Below are 18,582 nucleotides of genomic sequence, written 5' to 3' on the forward strand. Positions count from 1 at the left end.
GACCGCAGGGTGCAGCGCTGCTGCTCTCCCAGCTAAAGTAATGCTGTCTTTTCGTGCCGTAGGACCTTGACGCAGGAGGATCCCGGAGACAATCAGATAACCCTGGAGGAGGTCGTACAGATGGTAAATACCCTTTCCCTTCGCCCCTCTGCCTGGTAGCTCGGCGTGGCGGTGGGGGAACAGTTAAAGATTCCCACGCTCCGGTGCAACCGGCTCAGCGGAGAGCAGTTCTCCAAGCCCGCTGTCGGGGCCACAAAGCAGGGGAAGGTTTTCCCGTGACGGGGCCAGCTGTGAGCACAGCTGGATCTGTTACGGGCAGAGGCAGCGCTAACCCAGCCCCGCCGGCTGCTTCGCCCTCCTGCACCGTGGCAGGATGGCCCGAGCGGGCATGGAGATGCCTCTGCCAGCACCTGCCCAAGAGACACAGGAAAACCCCGGGCGTTCCCACCGTGTCCTCTGTGTCCCCAACCCTGCGCCAGTGCCACCACGTGCTGGTTCCAGGTGCCGGGCGCTGGCCCAGCTGGTGTCAGCGTGGCTCCCCTGGGAACCCGCGGTGGATTTAAAACCGTCAGGGTGGCTGCAGTGCGTTTGCCACCTTCCTGCGTTTAAAAAACCACAAAGTCTGCTCCCAGAAAGAACCGGGAGCCACTTTAAATTGGCCGGGTGCACCTGAAACAACAGCGGCTCTGTCCCCTGCTCTGCTGGCCGGCTTTGGAGGGGCTGGGGCCTCTTGGCGTTTTTTAAGCTTGTGTCCGTAACCAAGGGTGCTGCCAGCTTCCCCTGAAGAAGACAAATGAAACCGGAGGGTTTTGCTCTGCCCCTCGATCGGAGCAGCAGCGGCCTGCGGTCAGAGGGACACGGGGAGCCCTGGCTTATGGGGTGATGGGGGTTGTGGGTTTCCCGGCCCCCTCCTCGTGAGCTGGGGGTATGTGTTGTGCTGACCCCTAGGCTGGGGTGTCCTCCAGGGTGCTCCGTGCCCTCCCGCTCGGCACCGGTGCCGCTGAGTGCCACCCGTGCCACTTGCCCACCCAGGGTTTGCTGTCAGCAGCACCCCGTGCTCTGGCAGGGTGGCCCCAGTGTGCACCCCCCCAAACCCCTGCAGCCTGCACTGCCCCCCCAGTGTGCACCCACCTCCCAGTTTGCACACACACCCCGCCCCCAGCAGCCTGCACCCCACAGTGTGCGACCCCCTCCCCCCGGTAGCCTTTCCGTGGGCCCTTGAGGAAGCCCAGCTGGTGTTTGCTCCACAAGAGCCGCTTTCGCAACCCCCTTCCCACAGCCAGGAGGGATTTTGCAACAGGCTGATAAGTAGTTCTGGCCCGGGGGGGCGGTTTCCTGGGGCCAGCTCACCCTGGGGGGGCTGGAGCCGCTCTGCTTCACCAAACTCCTGCTTTGCAGAAGGTGCTGGAGGGAGGCGATGCCTCTTCCCGGGGCGAAGCAGCACCCCAGAGCAGGGGGCTCAGCCATCCCACGGCATTGCCTGCACGTCCTGCACCCCCAGGCACCCCACAGTGCTGGCCCCTTGCACCTCTGTCCCCGAGCACCGCTGGCTCTGGCCAGGGGACACCGCAATGGCAGCTCCTGTTGCAGTGCGGCATCCCTGAGGAGAACGGGGACAGGGCCATGCCATCCTGCAGGAAAGCTGGGGAGGGACTCTGGAGCAGGGAGGGGAGCCATGGGACGAGAGGGAACGGGTTTAAACTGGAAGAGAGGAGACTGAGATGGGATATTCGGAAGAAATTCTTGGCTGTGAGGGCGCTGAGCCCCTGGCCCAGGTTGCCCAGAGAAGCTGTGGCTGCCCCATCCCTGGAGGGGTTCAAGGCCAGGTTGGACGGGGCTTGGAGCAACCTGGGCTGGTGGGAGGTGTCCCTGCCCAGGGCAGGGGGTGCCACTGGGTGGGATTTATGGTCCCTTCCCACCCAAACCATTCTATGATTTGCTGTTTGCTTCCAGGCGGTGCTGGGGGGGCAGCGAGGAGGGTCCAGGCTGCCTGTGTCAGTAACTGGCCGGACTGGAGGCAGCGCAGGGCACCTGCACCCACCCTGTTCCCACCGCCCTGTGCACTCTGTGCTTCGCCCTCGGCCCTCACAGCTCAGTCCCCGGAGCCGCCTGCGGTTCCCGGTCGTGCTGTTCCATCCCGGCATGGTGCCAGCGTGGCCCCTCTTTCCCGCGCGCCCCCCATGCTGGGAGCTGCTCCATCCCCTCTCCCGGGACCCGGACAGGAGGGATGCTGCCGCTCCTTTCCAGGAGCAGGGATGCTGTGGCAGGATTTTAGACTGTTCCCTGCTGGGAAAACCCTGAGTTCGGGCTGTGTTTGGGCTGAACAGCGAAGTCCGTGCACACTCCGTGCAGGTCTGGGGCCGAGGCTCTCGCCATCAGCCCCGCTGGCTTCAAGCACGGGGCACCCCGAGTCCCCCACTGCAAACGCCACTCGGCCAGAGCCAGGCAGCAGGGACGGGGACTGTCCCGGTTCTCCTGCTTTTCTGGGCATCCCTTGGAAGAGCCGTCCCGACAGCAGCAGGGCCAGGAGCTGCCAGCCCCGGGGGCGCTGGCGGAGCAGTGCCGCGGCCGGGCAGGGGCAGCCGGGCACGGGGCAGTGGCTCAGCAGCACGGCTCCGGCTGGGGTCCCCTGGTGCTTTATTAATTAAACACACGTAGAGCAAAAAGGCAGCGGTTGCAGAAGCCGACGTAGGGGGATCCGTTCCGTAGCTGACACCTAATTACTTAAATAGAGGAGACGAGTTAATTTTGTGTCTGTACGTCTGCTGGGATGATAACGTAATTAAAACCATGGGGTTTGCAGGGCTGTGTGAGGCTGGCACTTCTCAGCACTGGCGGGATGCGGGATGCGGTGCCTCTGGACCGTTGGACCAGCGCGGCACCGCACACGCCAGCTCTGATGGGGAGAAGCCTTTGGCTTGGGAGTCCGGCTTTGGCTTTGATTTTGTGTGCAGGAAATGTGGAAGCTCTTACTGTGGTGTTAACTAATGAGCCCTCACCGTTGCCTTTGTCACTCAGGCCGAGGGAGTTAAAGCCGAACCTTTTGAAAATCACTCGGCCCTGGAAATAGCAGAACAGCTGACGCTGCTGGACCACCTCGTCTTCAAGAAGATCCCGTATGAGTGAGTGATGGCCACGAGTGAGGACAGGCTCTTCTGGTGGCCCGGGGCTCTGTGGCCACCCGCTGCCCTGCATCCAGCCTGGCCTGGGCTAAGCCCAGATGGTGCAAACCCTTCCCAGCTGCCGCCAGCTTCGCGGGTAGCCCGCGCTGGGCTCAACTCAAGCCCAGATTTGAGGCCTGACCCTGTGGTTCATCTGCTGGTGTCCCCGGGGTGACCGGCTTGGGGGGAGCCTCCCACATCCATCGCACTGTCAAGCCCATCCGTGTGGTCCCTTTCCGGCAGTGTGGGGGGCAGAGGCCCTGGCATCTCCGTCCCGTGCGGGTGTGGTGGAGCTTGCAGGGCTTGGGTGTCCCAGGAAGAATGGGAAATAAATGTTGACCTGAATGTTGTCATTTGCAGAGAGTTCTTCGGGCAAGGCTGGATGAAGCTCGAGAAGAACGAAAGGACTCCTTACATCATGAAGAACACAAAACACTTCAATGATGTAAGTGCAGCAGCCGCGGGGGACGGGGAGACAGGTCCCGGTGTCAGGTGGAGCATCTCCCGGTGCAGTTGCTCCTGCTGGGGCTGCTGCAGTGAAGGGAAATCTTTTTAAAAAACGCTGTGAGGCTGGAGGGCGCGTAGCTGTTGTCCAGAGCTGTCCTAACACATGGGCTGGGACCGGTGTCTCCCCGAAGGTCAGTAACTTGATAGCGTCGGAGATCCTCCGGAACGAGGAGATCAACGCGCGGGTGAGCGCCATCGAGAAGTGGGTGGCGGTGGCGGACATCTGCAGGTGCCTGCACAACTACAACGCGGTGCTGGAGATCACCTCCTCCCTCAACCGCAGTGCCATCTTCCGCCTGAAGAAAACCTGGCTCAAGGTCTCCAAGCAGGTAGGGGCGCGGGGGGGACCCGCTGCGGGCGGGCAGGGCAGGGCAGGATGTCACGGGCCGGGTGTGATGGTGTTGGGGTGACAGGAGGCACAGGCATTGAAAAAACAGTTAGAAAGCGGAGTAAGGTTTTTGTGGGTCTCCCCCAGGAGGGAGGCGGTGTGTGAGCAGCTCACCCCCTGCCCCGCTGTCGGGTTTGGTCGTCCTGCGGCTCAGATGTGCAGCTAGAGAAATCTTCTCTAAAGAGTCACTGTAGCTGCGCACACGCGCACACACACAGACACTTCTTTACCCTGGTTTTCTGGGCTTCTCAGACCAATTATGGCTGAGCAAAACGAATTCTTGTGCTGAGCTCCGTGGTACAGAAATAGCTTGGACCTGCCCGGTGCAGAGTCTGATGGAGGCCAGGGGCTGCCGAGCCAAACCGCTGCGTGGGCTCCTCGGAACATGGAACATGGTCTTTTTTCCTGCAAAGTGACAAATCTGTAAATTAAAACAGGCTCTGGCGAAGGTGGGAGGCGGGGAAGGGGGAAGGAAACAAGCACATAGCCTGTCTTCATTATGTGTTGGAGGAGCTTTACTTTCACGTGCTTGCTCGGCTCCTCTGGACGCCACCAGGAGCCAGGTGACGGCCAGGGCAGAATTTGTACCTGCGAAGGTGTCGAGCAGCCAGAGGGGGGGATGTGCGGGATGGGAACCACCCTGTGGCTCCACAGGCTTCACCCCGCCTGGCCGCGGGGATGGGGGTTCCTTCTGGGGCCTTCTCCAAGCGACGCTTTGGGTTTCTTGCAGACGAAGGCTCTGATCGATAAGCTGCAAAAGCTGGTGTCGTCGGAGGGCAGGTTCAAGAACCTGAGGGAGGCACTGAAAAAGTGAGTGACCGATGCTGCTGCTCCTGCGGCTGCTGCTGCGAGGGGGCTGCTGACGGCCAGACAGGCCCCCCCAGTGGCAGGGAGCCTGCATCCCACCCCGGCTCTCGCGCTGCGGGCTGCGGCGTTGCTCACAAGATGATTTCGGAGCCCGCACTAAGGTGCATCTTGTGCAGCGGGCACCAGGCAGTGGCTCACAAAGTGATCCCGAGTAATGAGCCGCTCCTTTGAGCAGTGGTGTGGAAAAATGTGAATAAAAGGGATTGTAAAGAGCCAAATCACTGCCAGGCACCCAGAAACTTCCCCCCCGCCTCCTGCCAGGCTGATAGTTTAAACCCCAAAGTGTGCCAGCTTTAGCTGTGGTTTCCCACCAGGCAGCGCGTGTCACTGCAGCCAGCCGGGACCTTTCTGGCAGCACAGGGGGTGGCTGCGAGTGAGGGCTCTCTTCAGCCGAGAGCGGGCAGTGCCGCAGCGGCCGCCAGCCCCGCGTCCTCCCGGACACGGCATCGGGATTCTCTGCCAGCGCACGGGCTCCCCAAACCGTCGTTGCCTGGTGTTCCCAAACCGTCGTTGCCTATCGTTCCCAAATCGTTGTTGCTTGGTGTTCCCAAATTGCTGTTGCTTGGTCGCGCAGTCGAGGAGCCCGGTGCCGTGGGTGCGGGGGGAGCGGGTGCCGAGCTGCCCTGGAGGGGGCTTGTGCCTCCCGGTGCCCACAGACCCCCGGGCTGTGGTCATCGGCAGCACACAGGGATCCTGCCTGGGGGCCGGGGTGGGGGGTGAAGGGGGGGGCGATCCCAGCGCCCGCACTGTCCCCAGCTCTCGGCGGGGTCTTGCTGGCTGCGGGGCCCGAGGCTGGCCCGGGGGAACCTTTAAAAGGTGTTTCCAACTCTCTGCCAAAGCTGCCCCGGAGTCACCTCCTGCAGCCTGCGGCTTCGTGCGGGGCATGGCCGGGCTCGTGCACCTCCTGCCCTGCCCGCAGGGACGGCGGCTACGGGGTGAGGTCCACTAGAGCAGCAGCCCTCCCGGGAGAGGCTTCCTTCTGGGGGCTCTGTATATTAGAGAGAATCCTTCAGGTTCTGCTAACTGGAGTCCGACCCTCCTCCCACTCCAAAGCCCCGGAGTAAGGCAGTTTTCTTTATTTATTTCTGGTTTGCTCCCAAAGTTGTGACCCTCCGTGTGTCCCCTACCTGGGAATGTACCTGACCGACCTGGCGTTCATCGAGGAGGGGACCCCGAATTACACGGAGGACGGCCTGGTGAACTTCTCCAAAATGAGGATGGTGAGTCTCCCGGCCGCGCTGCGGTGGGCGTGCGGGGCCGGGTTGAAGCGGTGTGGCTCGGTGCTGCGGTGCTGGCCTGGTCTGTGCCTGCCCCGTGCAGCCCCCGCAGCCAGCTGCCATCCGCACAGCACCAGGCAGCCACGCGTGTCCCCCTGCACGCCTGCGGGCAGCCAGCGTTGTCCCTGGTGAGGGATGGGGCTGGAAGAAAGAAGAAAGCCCTTTGCACCGTGCTCTGGTTGAAAGGTGGGGACGGGGTGTGCTCCGCCGGCCGCCTGTCGCCCTCCCAGGTGCGGGGACGCGGTGCCCGTGGGGGTGGCAGTGCTGGAAACGCTCCCGTGTTTTATCTCCGGACAGATTTCACATATCATCAGAGAGATCCGCCAGTTCCAGCAAACCTCCTACAAGATTGAGCACCAGCCTAAGGTACGGCCTTTGTCCGGAGAGCCACGCGCTCGCTCTCCTCGTCTCCCACTCCAGCTGCCGGGTCTAAGCCCCTTCAATTTCTGGCAGCTCCTTCGGGGAAGACGGGATGCTCCTGTAAGAAATGTAACACTGAAAATGCCAGCAGGACCAGTGCGGGTGTGGGGGCTTGTGTCAGGCAAGGCGTAACGGGGGGGGACGGGCAGGGGAGGTGGGTAGCGACCTCCCTGCTCCTCTGGGCACGCGTGTGCCCCGCCGTGCAGCCCGTAACGAGCCCCTCGCCCACGCAGCACTGCCGGCAGGGCAACAGGATCCGGCTCCCGCCCGCCCTCCAGGCTTTGCCCAGAACAAGCCAGCGCTGACCCTCTTGGTCCCCAGCTTCGCTGCCGCTTCTTCCCAGCAGACAGCGCTGCCCTTTCGCTCTGGTTCTTGCTACAAGCCACTGCCATCATGGGCATGGCGGGCAGCAGCCCGGCACGGTCTTGCCGAGCTGGGGCTGGCGTGTGGCCGCGGTCAGGCAGTGAGGCAGGGAGCAGCCTGGACAGGCTCCCGGGGCGCGGGTGGGTTCTGGGCATGGAGCCATCCTCCGCTGGGAGCCGCTTTTGGGCAAATGTCAGCCAAAGCGAAGACCTGCACGCTGTGAGAGCGTGGGTCTTGCTGTGGATGTCCCCGTCGTGCGGGAGAGCAGCTCCAGAACTCAGCCGGAGCCGGTGTTTTACCTGCAGGTGGAACGAGAAGCTGTACCTTCCCCATCCCTGCGGCCCTTCCATGGGAATGGGTAACAAGTGTCTGTGGCCCCTGGCACGGCCGCCCTCGCGCCCTGCGCTCCCTTGCCCTGTGCTGCCCGTCCGCGGCAGGAGCGTGGCGGGTGCCTCTGCGCCGGGAGCAGTGCCTGGGCCTTGCTGGTGGCTGTCGGCGGCGGGGCAGGGGACGGAGGGCACTGCAGCGGCTGCAGCAGGCTCCCCAGTGCCCCCCCGGCACGCTGCGGCGGAGGCATTGCTGCAGACAGCAGCCGTGCATGGACACAGCGGCCGTCGGCCGGGCGTGCGGCGTGTGGACGGCCAGAGCGCTGCTGGGGCTGCTCCGCCCGTTTGTAAAATGCAGGCGCTGCTCCTTGCCCGCACAGCCGGGACGCGGCGCCGGGGCCACCCCTCCGTCAGTGCCCCCCTTCCCTTGCAACAGAGCAGGGCCAGACTCTGCGTCCCCCTGGGTCGCTCCCAGCAGCTGGGTTATCCCAGAACCGGCAGAGCCCACCCGGCAGATGCTGAGGAATAGCAATTGTGGGGCAGCACCCCCTCCCCCGGCTGGGGCTGCAGGCTGGGGGCAGAGCGTGTCCCAGTCTCCCCTGCAGCCTGGTGCTGGGTAGAGTCTGCCTCGCGGTGGCCCCCACACGTGTGATGAGCTGAAAGGTCTCGGCCGCCCTCGCACTTCCTCTGCGGCAGCACTGCAGAGCCACCCCGGAACTGGGCTGGTTGCTGTGGGGGTTTCCACTATCTGCAGCGCTGCTCTTCTCCAAAACAGCAAACCCTCCTGCCCCGCAGGCATCTGCCAAACCTGCCCAGCGCCCGGCTGCTGCATTGCTGGCCATTGGGCCAGGGTAAACTGCCCTCCGATGACACCAGTGTCCGTGTGAGGTGGCAGGAACAGCCCCAGTCCCTCTGGACCATGACCCCTGGCTGGGCTGGCAGAGGTCGGGGAGCCACGGGCTTTGGTTTTAGCCTCCGCGGCACTGGGCGGCCCCAGCCCTGCCCTCCACACTGCCGGAGCAGGGCTCGCTCCGCAGCCTTTTCCCAGCGGGGCACAGCGAGTGATGCTGCCTCCTCCCGCCTCTCCTGCTCCAGCGTCTGCCAACGCAGCCCCCTGCTCTGGGAAACCTGCCTGAAACAGCCAACACCGAGTGCAGCGGGGAAGGGTAGCGCAGGTGGGGCCGTGCATGGCCGTGTGTCGCCCTGTGTCCCTGCAGAGGGGGGACACAGTCTCACACAACCTCCCGGACGCTGTTGTGGCTGGTGGGGTGAAGCGCCGTCCGTGCTGCTGGCCTTTCCCGGGCAGAAGGTCTCCTGCCAGCGGCTCCCCGCGCCCGCTGGCTCCGAGCCCCACGCGCGGCGCCTTGCCCTGGCACGGGCTGTGCCCATCTTCAGCATCAGCTGCACGTGCCGTGCTGCTAGCGAGGCCAAAGGTGCACTTGGGGAAAATTCTTGCAGGAATTGCAAGCAGGTTTTCTGCTAGCACTGGAGCAGATGTCCTGCCCCGTCAGCGGCGTTCCTGCAGCAAGAACGTCGTTTCCCAACTTGGGTGGTGCCTTAATTATCAGGGTTTTGTGTTCTCAACGGGAGAGAACTTTGTAGCTGATAAAATAGTACCAGAGAAGAAAACTAAGCAAGAAAACCAGAAGAGCAGCCGAGGCAGGAGCGCAGCCCAGGAGGAGATAAGCGCGTGCAACGCCTGTGTCGGTTGGCGGGAGCTGCAGCCACTTCTCTGCGACTTGTTCACTGCTCGGGCCTTTAGCATTTCCTAATTTTGGCATTTATCGTTGGCCGCAGCAGAGGTGAGTCCTCCCCGCTGACCCTTTGGCTCTCCTTGTTCCAGGTGACGCAGTACCTGCTGGACCACTCGTTTGTGATGGACGAAGAAACCCTTTACGAAGCTTCTCTGCGAATAGAGCCCAAACTGCCTTCCTGAGGCCGGAGCAGTGGCCGGTGGCCGCTGGTGTACACAGCTATACCATACTGTATATATCTCCTCTTTCTCTCGGACGCCCTGGCGTGACTCCCACCTTGTGCTTCTCCAAGCAAACCGTCCCCCTCCTTCTTAGCCCGCAGTAGACCTTGCGTAGGATTTCCCACATCGTTTAAGGTTTCACGCATCGACACTTTGCTGGAGTCCTGGTTTCTTTTTCGATGATGTTATTTTTGTCATTTGTTCTTCTCGAGGGGGCTGGCGGTCGGGCAGGTGAACCCCCGCGTTCCCCCGGGGCGCTCAGGCGGCGCGGAGCAGCTCTCGCTCGGACTTTATGGGCAGTAACATCCCTGGGCGAGCTCCGTAAGGCGGGGGAAGAGAACGCATTAAAGCTTATCCCTCCGTGCGAAGCTGCCCTCTCTCTGTGTGCCGCCCCCCGCGCTGGCCTGGCGCCGGGGGGGCCCTCGGCCGCTGCCCCCGTCCCTCCCAAGTCGGGAAGATGGAAACGTCCCTTTGGCTCCTCGCTGCGTACGGCTCATGACAAGCTTCTGTTGAAATGCTTTAGATCCGTATACCTTGTGACCACTATGAGTAACATGATGTAGAGTTAGAAAAAGATGACCGAGTGTTTTTATTACATATACTGTAATCCTGTCTAACCACCTTCTAGCAGGAATATAGTAATGTAGTGCTTATTCTGTGAATATTACCATGTATTTTTTACATTGTACAGTATATAAACACAGTTTAACTTTACAGTGGCAGGCATGCTCCACTCTGACAACCAGAACACTTTTGCTGTAAGCAATACCTCGTGGTATGAGAATTCTCTTTCAAAGCCCTAAAACTATTTCAACTTACAGCTTGTTTGGAAGGAAAAAAAAAAAAAAAAAAAAAAAAAAAAAAAAAATTATTTCCTTTTTTTTTTTTTTTTTTTTTTTTTTTTGTAAAAATATATGTTTCCTGATTACCTCTTGCTAATAAATCTATTCTATCTCAGGGTGAACCGGGGCTCGGCATGGTTTTTATCGGCGGGGCAACGCCGCTCCCGCGGGTACGCGTCCCCCCCCCACCAAGACCCCCCCCCCCCGCCCTCACCGGCCCCAAAATGGGGAGGGGCCGCCCGTGGGTTGCCCCGCCCCCTGCCCCACCCCCGGCGGCGGCTCGTCCCAGTTCATCGCGGCCATGCACTGGGGCGCTTTACTGGTTGCGGCCGCGCTCCTGGCGCCCACCGCCGCTTGGGAACCCACCGAGGAAGGTAAAGGGGTACAGGGGATGGGGGGGGGGAAAAGTTGGGGGGGGGCTCGGCTCGGTTCGGCTCGCCGTCCCGGGCGCTCGGAGAGCGCCCGGGGCGGCGAGCCGAGCCGAGCCGAGCCAGTCGCTGACTCCTCCCCGTTCCCCCCCCCCCCCCCGGCAGATGAGCTGCAATTCAAGGCCTGGATGTTGCAGGTAAAGCTCGGGGATGGGATGGGGACCCCTCGGGAGGGGTAGGGGTGTGGGTTTGATGAGTTTTTCCTCGCCCCCCCCCCCCCCCCAGAACAACCGGCGGTACGATGCCGGAGAGTATCCCCGCAGGCTGAGCATCTTCCTGGACAACAAGAGGCAGATCGAGGAGCACAACGCTGGCAACCACAGCTTCCAGAGTAGGAGCCGCTTCTTTCCCAGACCACCCACCCCCCTACAACCCCCCCCCCGCCCCGCATCCCGCTCTGGCTGGGAACTCCCAGCCTTAGCCAGCAAAACCTTCCCCTTCCCTCCTCCTCCTCCTTCTTCTAGTGGGCCTGAACCAGTTCTCGGATCTGACCTTCGCGGAATTTAAAAAGTTGTACCTGTGGAGGGAGCCCCAGGTGAGTCACGGGAGTGTGGGGATGGCGGGGGGTCCCCGAGCCGTGGGGGTCTCTTCTCCATGCTGCGCCGGGTCAGCGCCCCATCCCTGTGCTGCCTGAAATCCACTTTGCTCCATGCCCTGTCCCACCGGGATAAGAGCGAGGTGAACCCCCACGTCCCCTGCCTTCCCAGCTTTCAGCTGCCTCTGGCTCTTGACCCGGGCTCTAGCCAAACCGTCACTTCTGCTTTCAGCTTTGCAGGTTGGTCTGCATTTTTATGGGTAGACCCAAGGCCTGATCCCGGCTCTTTGGGGAGTTAAGAGCTCCCTGAGCAGCTCCGACACCGCTCCTGGGGGGTGCGGGCTGGCAGTGCCCTTCCAGGGCTGGCCCAGGTCTCCCAGCTGGTGTGGCCAGCACGCAGAGGGCCATGGTAGTCACTGCTCCCTCCACCCCGAGGAGGGTGGCTGCCTGCGGGCCACTGTCCCCCAGCATGGCGGCTGGCCACAGCCCTCCTGCCTCGCTTGCAGAACTGCTCAGCCACGAAGGGGAACTTCCTGCGCAGCTCGGGGCCGTATCCAGACTCCGTTGACTGGAGGAAGAAGGGAAATTTCGTGACGCCTGTGAAAAACCAGGTGAGGAGCGTGTGTCATCGGTGATGCAGCAAGAGGGTGAGGGGGGAGAGGGGGGCGAAACGCTGCAGGCAGGGCCCCGTGCCGGAGGAGGAGTGCGGGGTGCCCGCTGGGAAGCAGGCTCTCCCAGGACCCCCTCCGTGGCTGGGGCGAGGGTGGCCGGGGCAGGGGACAAGCAAGAGGCGAAGCCTGGCTGTGGGCAGGGAGTGGAAGCGCCGTGGTCCCGGTGTGCCCTTTAGCCCCGGCCCTGGCGTTTCGGGGAGGCCGGTGACCCCCGCGGCACATTATGGACTGTCCCCTCTCCGGTTCCTAACGCAGGGCCCCTGCGGGAGCTGCTGGACCTTTTCCACCACGGGGTGTTTGGAGTCCGCTATTGCGATTGCCACGGGAAAGCTCCTCTCTCTGGTAAGAGATTTCCCTCTCCTGCGCACTGACGGCGAGTCCTGCCTCCAGTTACCTGCCGGGGCAGCCAGCAGGGCCGGCCCGCTCCTGTCCGGGACAGCCGCTGGTGGCTTGTTCCGAGTCCGGCTGTACTGGCTGCGGTACTGTCAGGCACCCGTGGCCCTGCAGTGCCCGTGCAGCCCTTCGCAAGCCGAGCAGAGCTGCTGCAGGAGGCGCTGGGCAGCGCGGCCGGGAGCTCTCTCTGCCTCTTGCCATCCCCTCTCGGGGTCCGGTGTCCCGCTGCCCCGGGCTTGGGCAGAGCCCTTCTTGGAGCAGGACAAAACCGGAGGGGCCGGAGGCTGACGAATCCTGCCGCGGGGAGCAGGCGTGGATAGCCGGAGCCGTGTCTGGCACTGCCGGCTGGCAGGAGCTCCCTGCTGCGGAACAGCTTGCTGCAAGCAGCACGTTGTGAGACGGTTTATTTCTAAACTGCCAGAGGGTTTATATTCTTGAAGAACCAGAAAGACAGTAGCCACTTACACAACTTACCAGAATAGCTGAGGGCTGGGTGTAAGTGTTAAAAACAAACTTGACCTTTGAAAGAGATCCCAGCCAGCGCTCCGGCAGGTGGGACGGTGTCCCGGCAGGCGTGAGGAGGAATTGCCTCTGCAGCCCGAGCATCCCGGGCTGCCGGCTCGATGTCTTCCTCGTCCCACTCCTCGGGATGCGGAGCCGTTCAGCCGGGTGATTCCTGATGGCAGCGGGTGAACAGGCAGCTGCATGGGTCAAACCAGCGCTCTTTGGTTGCCCACTGCGCCGGCTGCGTTCTGTCTCACTTGTTCTGAACGCAGGTGTTGAATACGTGCTGACTCAGACCACTTTTCCGTAGGCAGAACAACAGTTGGTTGATTGCGCCCAGGCTTTTAACAACCACGGCTGCAGTGGGTAAGTAATATCAAGTAATAAAGAATAGAAAATGATTGACAGCCTTCCTCAGGATGTAGTGTCAGGATCTTGGAGTGGTTTTTGTTGCCCCTCGGCTGAGAGGTGTCAAGGAGAACAGTTACGGGTTGGGTTGGGTTTGGTTTGCTTATTTTAATTTCGCCCTCTCTAGAGGTTAGAATGTTTCACTGAATCTCCAGCATTTCCTAACCTCTGTTGTTCCTCTTGTTTATTAGTTTTTCTTCTCATATTTGTTTTGTTACAATGTCTTCTGATACCGCAGTCACGGGTGCGATGTGCTAGGCTTTAACGTGCTCAGGGAAAACAAGGGGAGTTTTATCTGTTGCTCTGCTCGCGAGTCACGCGCATCTCATGGTGCTTTAAGGAACCCACAGAAACCTCGGCTTCCCCTTTGGTAAACTCCTGCTGGCATTGCTAGAGAAGGCAGAAAATAAAGCTTTCTGAAATCTTACGTTTCCTGTAAGATAAGTGGTCCCCGAGGAATGTTCAGAACGTTGAGCAGAACCACTCTGGGTGCTTTTTATTTCTCTCGTGACTCCTCCTTAGTCCTCTCCCTGTGAGCACGCCCTGACCGCGCTCCCCTTGGCTCCCTTCTGCGAGATGCGCTCCCTGGAGGTGGCTGGGGAAAGAAGCAGCCCCTCGCTGAAGACGTGGGTCCCTCATCCTCACCCGTGCTGTGCCACCGGAGACCCCGGCCGGTCTGGGCAGAGGTCACCAAAAAACACCTTTTAGCGTGCGAGGCTGCAGAGCCGAGCTGGCCCAGCGGGCGCTGTGGGGGCGAGGTGACGTTCTCCCCCGGGGACTGGGCACCCCTGAGATCTTCCCGTGCCTGTGGAGGACCATCCCAACCAGCGCGATGGGCTGGGCCCAGAGTGCCGGCCGGGAGGATGCTGCAGGCACAGGCTGGAGTTTATGCCTTTAGAGGGCCTGGGACACGCACTGTCCTTCCCTTCCCCCTTTGCGGGAGCAGTCTGTAGGATGCAGGGGGGGCTGACGGCTTTGCTCCGCAGAAGCTGCGGCGTTACCCTCCGAATTAATCTGCTTGCTGGCTGTGTTGTCTTGCAGGGGCCTGCCAAGCCAAGCCTTTGAATACATACTGTATAACAAAGGGCTCATGGGGGAGGACACCTACCCGTACCGGGCCAAGGTACTTCCAGCGCAGCTTGGACGCGTTCCTGCGGCGGCAGAGCAGGGTCCCCAGCAGGCTCTGACACCGCTTCCTTCTGTCCCCACAGAACGGCACCTGCAAGTTCCAGCCGGAGAAGGCTATTGCGTTTGTCAAGGATGTTATCAATATCACCCAGGTGAGGCCGCAAGGGTTGTGTTTCCCAACAGCCAGGGCTGTGCCAAGCCTGCCCGGGGAGGTGCTGGGGTGCCCCGGGGTGTGCCGGGCTCCGCAGCGCTGCGCGGAGTGGAGCGAGGGGCTGGTGGGCACGCTCCTCCTCTCCTGCGCACCGCTGGCGCCCTGTGCTGGAGGTGGCACCGATGAAGTGCTGTGGGCAAGTACAGGCACGAGGTCTCTGCCTGCTTTCCACGGTGGGTGCACCTCCAGGCTCTAAGAAAGTCTTGGTTCTCATCTTTCAATGCAAACAGCGCTCGTTGTCCTGTCTGCGAGCAGAAAGCCAGGGTCAGCCATCCCCACTGCGCCCCAGCTGCTGGTCCAGCGATCCCGACTGGTCCCAGTGTAATCGGGACATAAATGACCCTGGGTTCTTCTTCTTGCAGTACGACGAGGATGGCATGGTAGAAGCTGTGGGGAGGCACAACCCGGTGAGCTTTGCGTTTGAGGTGACGGGTAACTTCATGCACTACAGAAAAGGCGTCTACTCCAAGTGAGTGTTTCTGAGCCTGGGGGTGAGGGGAAGGTGTAGGGCTGGAATCACTCCCATCCCCATTTCTCCTGCTTTGCGGCACTGGGCGCAGGGACACTGAACTGCATTCTTGCATTTTCTTTTAAACCGAAAATAGAAAGCATGAGTAAACTGAGCCTTGATATACCGATTTCCCAGGGGGATGAGAGCGCAGCGCAGGGAAGAGGGAACAGTGTGCTTGCAGCCCATTTACTGCTCAGAACCAGTCCAGCCTGAGGGCCGGGCTGTATTTGGAAGGAAGCTCAGCCATCAGTGAGCTCAGGAGGTGCCGCAGGGCCAGGGGAGGCCGTCCCAGGGCTGAGGTGTGTGTCTGAGCTGGGGGTGGTGGCGGGGACAGCCCTGGTGTTGCAGCTGGGACGTTTGCAGGCAGGGTCCCTGCAGGGCAGGCAGGGCCCGAGCACCCCCTGCCCATCCCACTTGGTGCTCCCCTGCCTCTGCCGCCGGAGCCGGACGGGGAAGAAAAGCGGCAGAGATGAAACAGTAGTTTGAGACATGAAGTGACCTCGCAGGAGGAGGTCTCAAGTGTTGCGTCAACTCTACAGCCAAGGCAAAGAACAACTTAAAAGGATGATTGTTGTATTTTGGAAAGACTACGGAAGCTAACTGCCGCAGGGTAGATTTCTATTAGGCAAGAAATGGGAAAAGTGCGTGTTTGGAGAGAACTAGAAAAATACTTTAGAGTAATGAATCCTCAGTCACGTAGAACTGCAGGGAAAATTAAACTAAGAGTCTAAGCATGAGTGCTCTGCCCCCGGGAGCTGCAAGGGAAGGTAGCAGGCAGCACCGTGAATTGGAGCGGCTTTGCTGTCGCGAGAACGACAGTAGTCTCAAAGGTAACTGCCAGCAAGAGGCAGGTGTCAGGGTGAAAGCAGGCAGATGGGCAAGATGCTTTGTGGTAGGATTCCAGTTTGAGGAAGAGACACCGAGTAAAGTTACCCTGTAGATTTGTAGTCTAAGGTAGATTTAAAGTCAGAGCCTATGGAATAATTGATGCTCCGGTGTTTTCAGCCTCTGCTCCCCAGACCAACTCAACAGGTTCAAGAAAAGTAAGTCTGTTGTGGGGATTATTGATCTTTTAGTTATCTGCCATTTGAAAATGTTTAAAACTAGGTGCTCTAGAGATGGGAGCTTGTACCTTGTGTTAGCTTGTTTTATACCACAGGCAGCAACTTTCATCAAGTGCCATTTAAAAGCTGGAAATTCAGAGGAAATACAAAGAAATGTGTATTTAGGCTGAAGAACTCGCTGTTCCCTGAGCAGAATGCGGAAGAGTGCCCCTGAACTTTGGGGCAGAACAAACCATTACTGGGATGTACTAAGGGCTTCTTGTTTTCATTGGAAACATTCTTCTGCTCAGTTTTTTCATTGTAGCTCGTTCTTGTGTGACAATGTTGATGTTAACTCTGAACAAAAGGCTGGGCCAGGTGCTCAGAGCGAAGGTCCACGTAGCCTACCAGCCTGACTTCAGATACAGCTGGTAATAATTCCTGAGGGAGAAAACAGAGCGGCATCTCCTTTTCCTGCCTTCTCTCCCTGCTCTCCACAACTGGAAGTTCAGAGTATTCATTAGTTCTTTTTGCAGCTGGAGCACGATCAAGAATGCCGGCTAATCCACGACTAATTATAGACTGTGTTTTTCATGTAACGAATCTGCATTATTTTTCCCTTTTCTTTGCAGCCCACGGTGTGAGCACACTCCTGACAAGGTGAACCATGCTGTCCTCGCTGTGGGGTACGGGGAAGAAAATGGAACTCCTTACTGGATTGTGAAGAACTCCTGGGGCCCGCACTGGGGCATGGACGGGTAAGGAGGTCCCAACGCTGCCAGACCCACCACGGTCTCCCTGTACCTGTACGAGGGCAGTGGTGTGCGTGGGCTTCCACCCACCCTCAGCAGCCCCCAGATGGCCCTTGCGCTCTCAAGCTGGTTCCGCAGCTGGTTCCTACTCTGGAGGGGCAGGGGAAATCATCCCAGCCTCGGCAGCAAAGGAGACGTGGCTCTACAACCAGTCCTGGGGTGACTGGGTAGGGCAGACCCTTAGGTCAGCAGACGTGCACGTTGTCACCAGGCGCTCGGCTGGTGTCTGCAGAGCTGCCATACCGCTGGCTCTCCTGGTGCCAGGAGAGCTCTGTGCCTCTTCTGTGCCAGGAGAGGAACGGGTTGTGCCGGGAATGAGTTTTTACTCCAGCTCTGCGAGTATTTCCAGCTGCAAGTGGAATTTTTTAGAGTCAGGTGCTAACTCTGCTGGTTTGAGATATGAGGGGGACGGGGAATAGCATTGTCTGGTGAAGTACTGGCGGTAACAGCTCTGTCACAGGTGTTTGCTCCTTGTGCAGGCAGGAGAAAGGAGCTTGCACATAACGAGCAGTTGCCTTACGCCAGCATCTGTCGTGGTGACTCTGACGGAGTAGGGGACGCTCACTCATACACATCTCTTCCTCTTTTTAGGTACTTCCTTATTGAACGTGGCAAGAATATGTGTGGCCTTGCCGCTTGTGCGTCTTACCCCGTTCCTCAGGTGTAAGAGGAGGGAGCAGGCTGGGGAGAGCGGGCATAGGAAGATGAATTGCATATGACTTTCTGAATGCTAAAAACCAAGGAAGTGAGAACCAGCTGAAATGCCAGCCTGCTGGAAGTCATCGCCCACAGGCACCTTCCTCGGCTCGCACACAGCTTCACGCGGTGGGAAGGCCCGTGCCTGCTCTCCCCAGCCAAAGGCAACTGTGCTCCTGCGCCGAGCGCCCGACTGCCGCCGTCTCCTCGTGGCTGCAGTGCCTCGCAGTGTGCCCCGCTCGCCTGGTGCCAGCCCAGGACCTGCGGCTCCGCTGGGGCTGGTGGCAGACGGGGCCACCGCTCGGAGCGTGGCAATGCCCCGCCGTTACCCAGTTTGAAGACGCTGCCCCAGCAAAGCTCACCCCTTCCTCCAGGCGGCCGCTTCCCAATCAACAGATGTAACTTCCTGGGATCTGAAGAAGGTTTTTCCTTTCTAGAGAGGAGTGCTGCGATTTGTACACTTTATCTATTTTGATGAAATGTTTTTAGTATTTTTTTTGTATTAAAAGGTAGGGTATTTTAATGCAAATAGAGAAGAAATGGATGATTTTCTTTTATGAATCAATGAAGCAAGCAAGAAGCTTATTGCTAATAGTTCATAAACAGGCGACGGTGAGAGAAGGCTGTGTCAGCTGGGGACACTTCTGTTGTGTGTTATTTCACGCTAAAACGGGCCACTGGCTGAATAAAGGCGGCTCGTCACGGGTGTGTGTTGTGCTCTCTGCGCCCTGCGTGTCACCAGCACGGTCGGGGCTGGGGGACGTGGCCTGAAGCCGGCGCTTTCCCACCGTAGGGCCGGACCCGACCCGAGGGTGCCTGGCGGGGGCACCCCCCCTTCTGACAGGGTTCCTCGACAGCCGCAGGGGGCCGCGCCGCGTTAAAACCTCCCTGGGGTTGCGCAGCTTGCTTTTATAACCAGCTTCAACACCTCGGGACAGGGCGGTGGTGCTCGGGGGCTGCCGGCCGCCGCTCTCCGCCCCGCGGCCCTGCCCCGCCGCCGCCATGTTGCGGGGCTGTCCGGGTGCCCTCCCCTCCCCGGGGCGGGGCGGAAGCCCGCCCTTGCCACGGAAGCGGAAGTTGCAACGCCACTTCCGCCGCGTCCATCCAATGGCGGGG

General features: G+C 60.2%; 2 protein-coding genes across 5 annotated transcripts in view; both read left to right on the plus strand.

The window, feature by feature from the left end:
• RASGRF1 (Ras protein specific guanine nucleotide releasing factor 1) overlaps positions 1-10,246 on the plus strand; it is a 41,594-nt gene extending 31,348 nt beyond the window's left edge. For all 4 annotated transcript variants that reach the window (XM_074601867.1, XM_074601868.1, XM_074601869.1 and 1 more), the window contains exons 20-27: positions 63-123; positions 3,019-3,122; positions 3,522-3,606; positions 3,800-3,997; positions 4,787-4,866; positions 6,026-6,143; positions 6,498-6,566; positions 9,153-10,246. In XM_074601867.1, coding sequence (XP_074457968.1) covers positions 63-123; positions 3,019-3,122; positions 3,522-3,606; positions 3,800-3,997; positions 4,787-4,866; positions 6,026-6,143; positions 6,498-6,566; positions 9,153-9,245 — 808 coding nt within the window. In that variant the 3' untranslated portion in view covers positions 9,246-10,246. The remainder of the gene's footprint in view (positions 1-62; positions 124-3,018; positions 3,123-3,521; positions 3,607-3,799; positions 3,998-4,786; positions 4,867-6,025; positions 6,144-6,497; positions 6,567-9,152) is intronic.
• Positions 10,247-10,372: 126 nt separating this feature from the next.
• On the plus strand, positions 10,373-18,168 carry CTSH (cathepsin H). Its single transcript, XM_074601871.1, has 12 exons — positions 10,373-10,500; positions 10,660-10,691; positions 10,780-10,885; positions 11,019-11,089; positions 11,596-11,700; positions 12,016-12,102; positions 12,968-13,023; positions 14,107-14,188; positions 14,277-14,345; positions 14,767-14,873; positions 16,591-16,716; positions 17,362-18,168. The coding sequence occupies exons 1-12, from the start codon at positions 10,428-10,430 to the stop codon at positions 17,435-17,437; spliced, it is 990 nt and encodes a 329-aa protein (XP_074457972.1). The 5' UTR covers positions 10,373-10,427; the 3' UTR covers positions 17,438-18,168.
• The last annotated feature ends 414 nt before the right edge of the window (positions 18,169-18,582 follow it).

The sequence above is a fragment of the Larus michahellis genome, chromosome 9 (assembly GCF_964199755.1).
Source record: "Larus michahellis chromosome 9, bLarMic1.1, whole genome shotgun sequence".
Lineage (NCBI taxonomy): Eukaryota > Metazoa > Chordata > Aves > Charadriiformes > Laridae > Larus > Larus michahellis.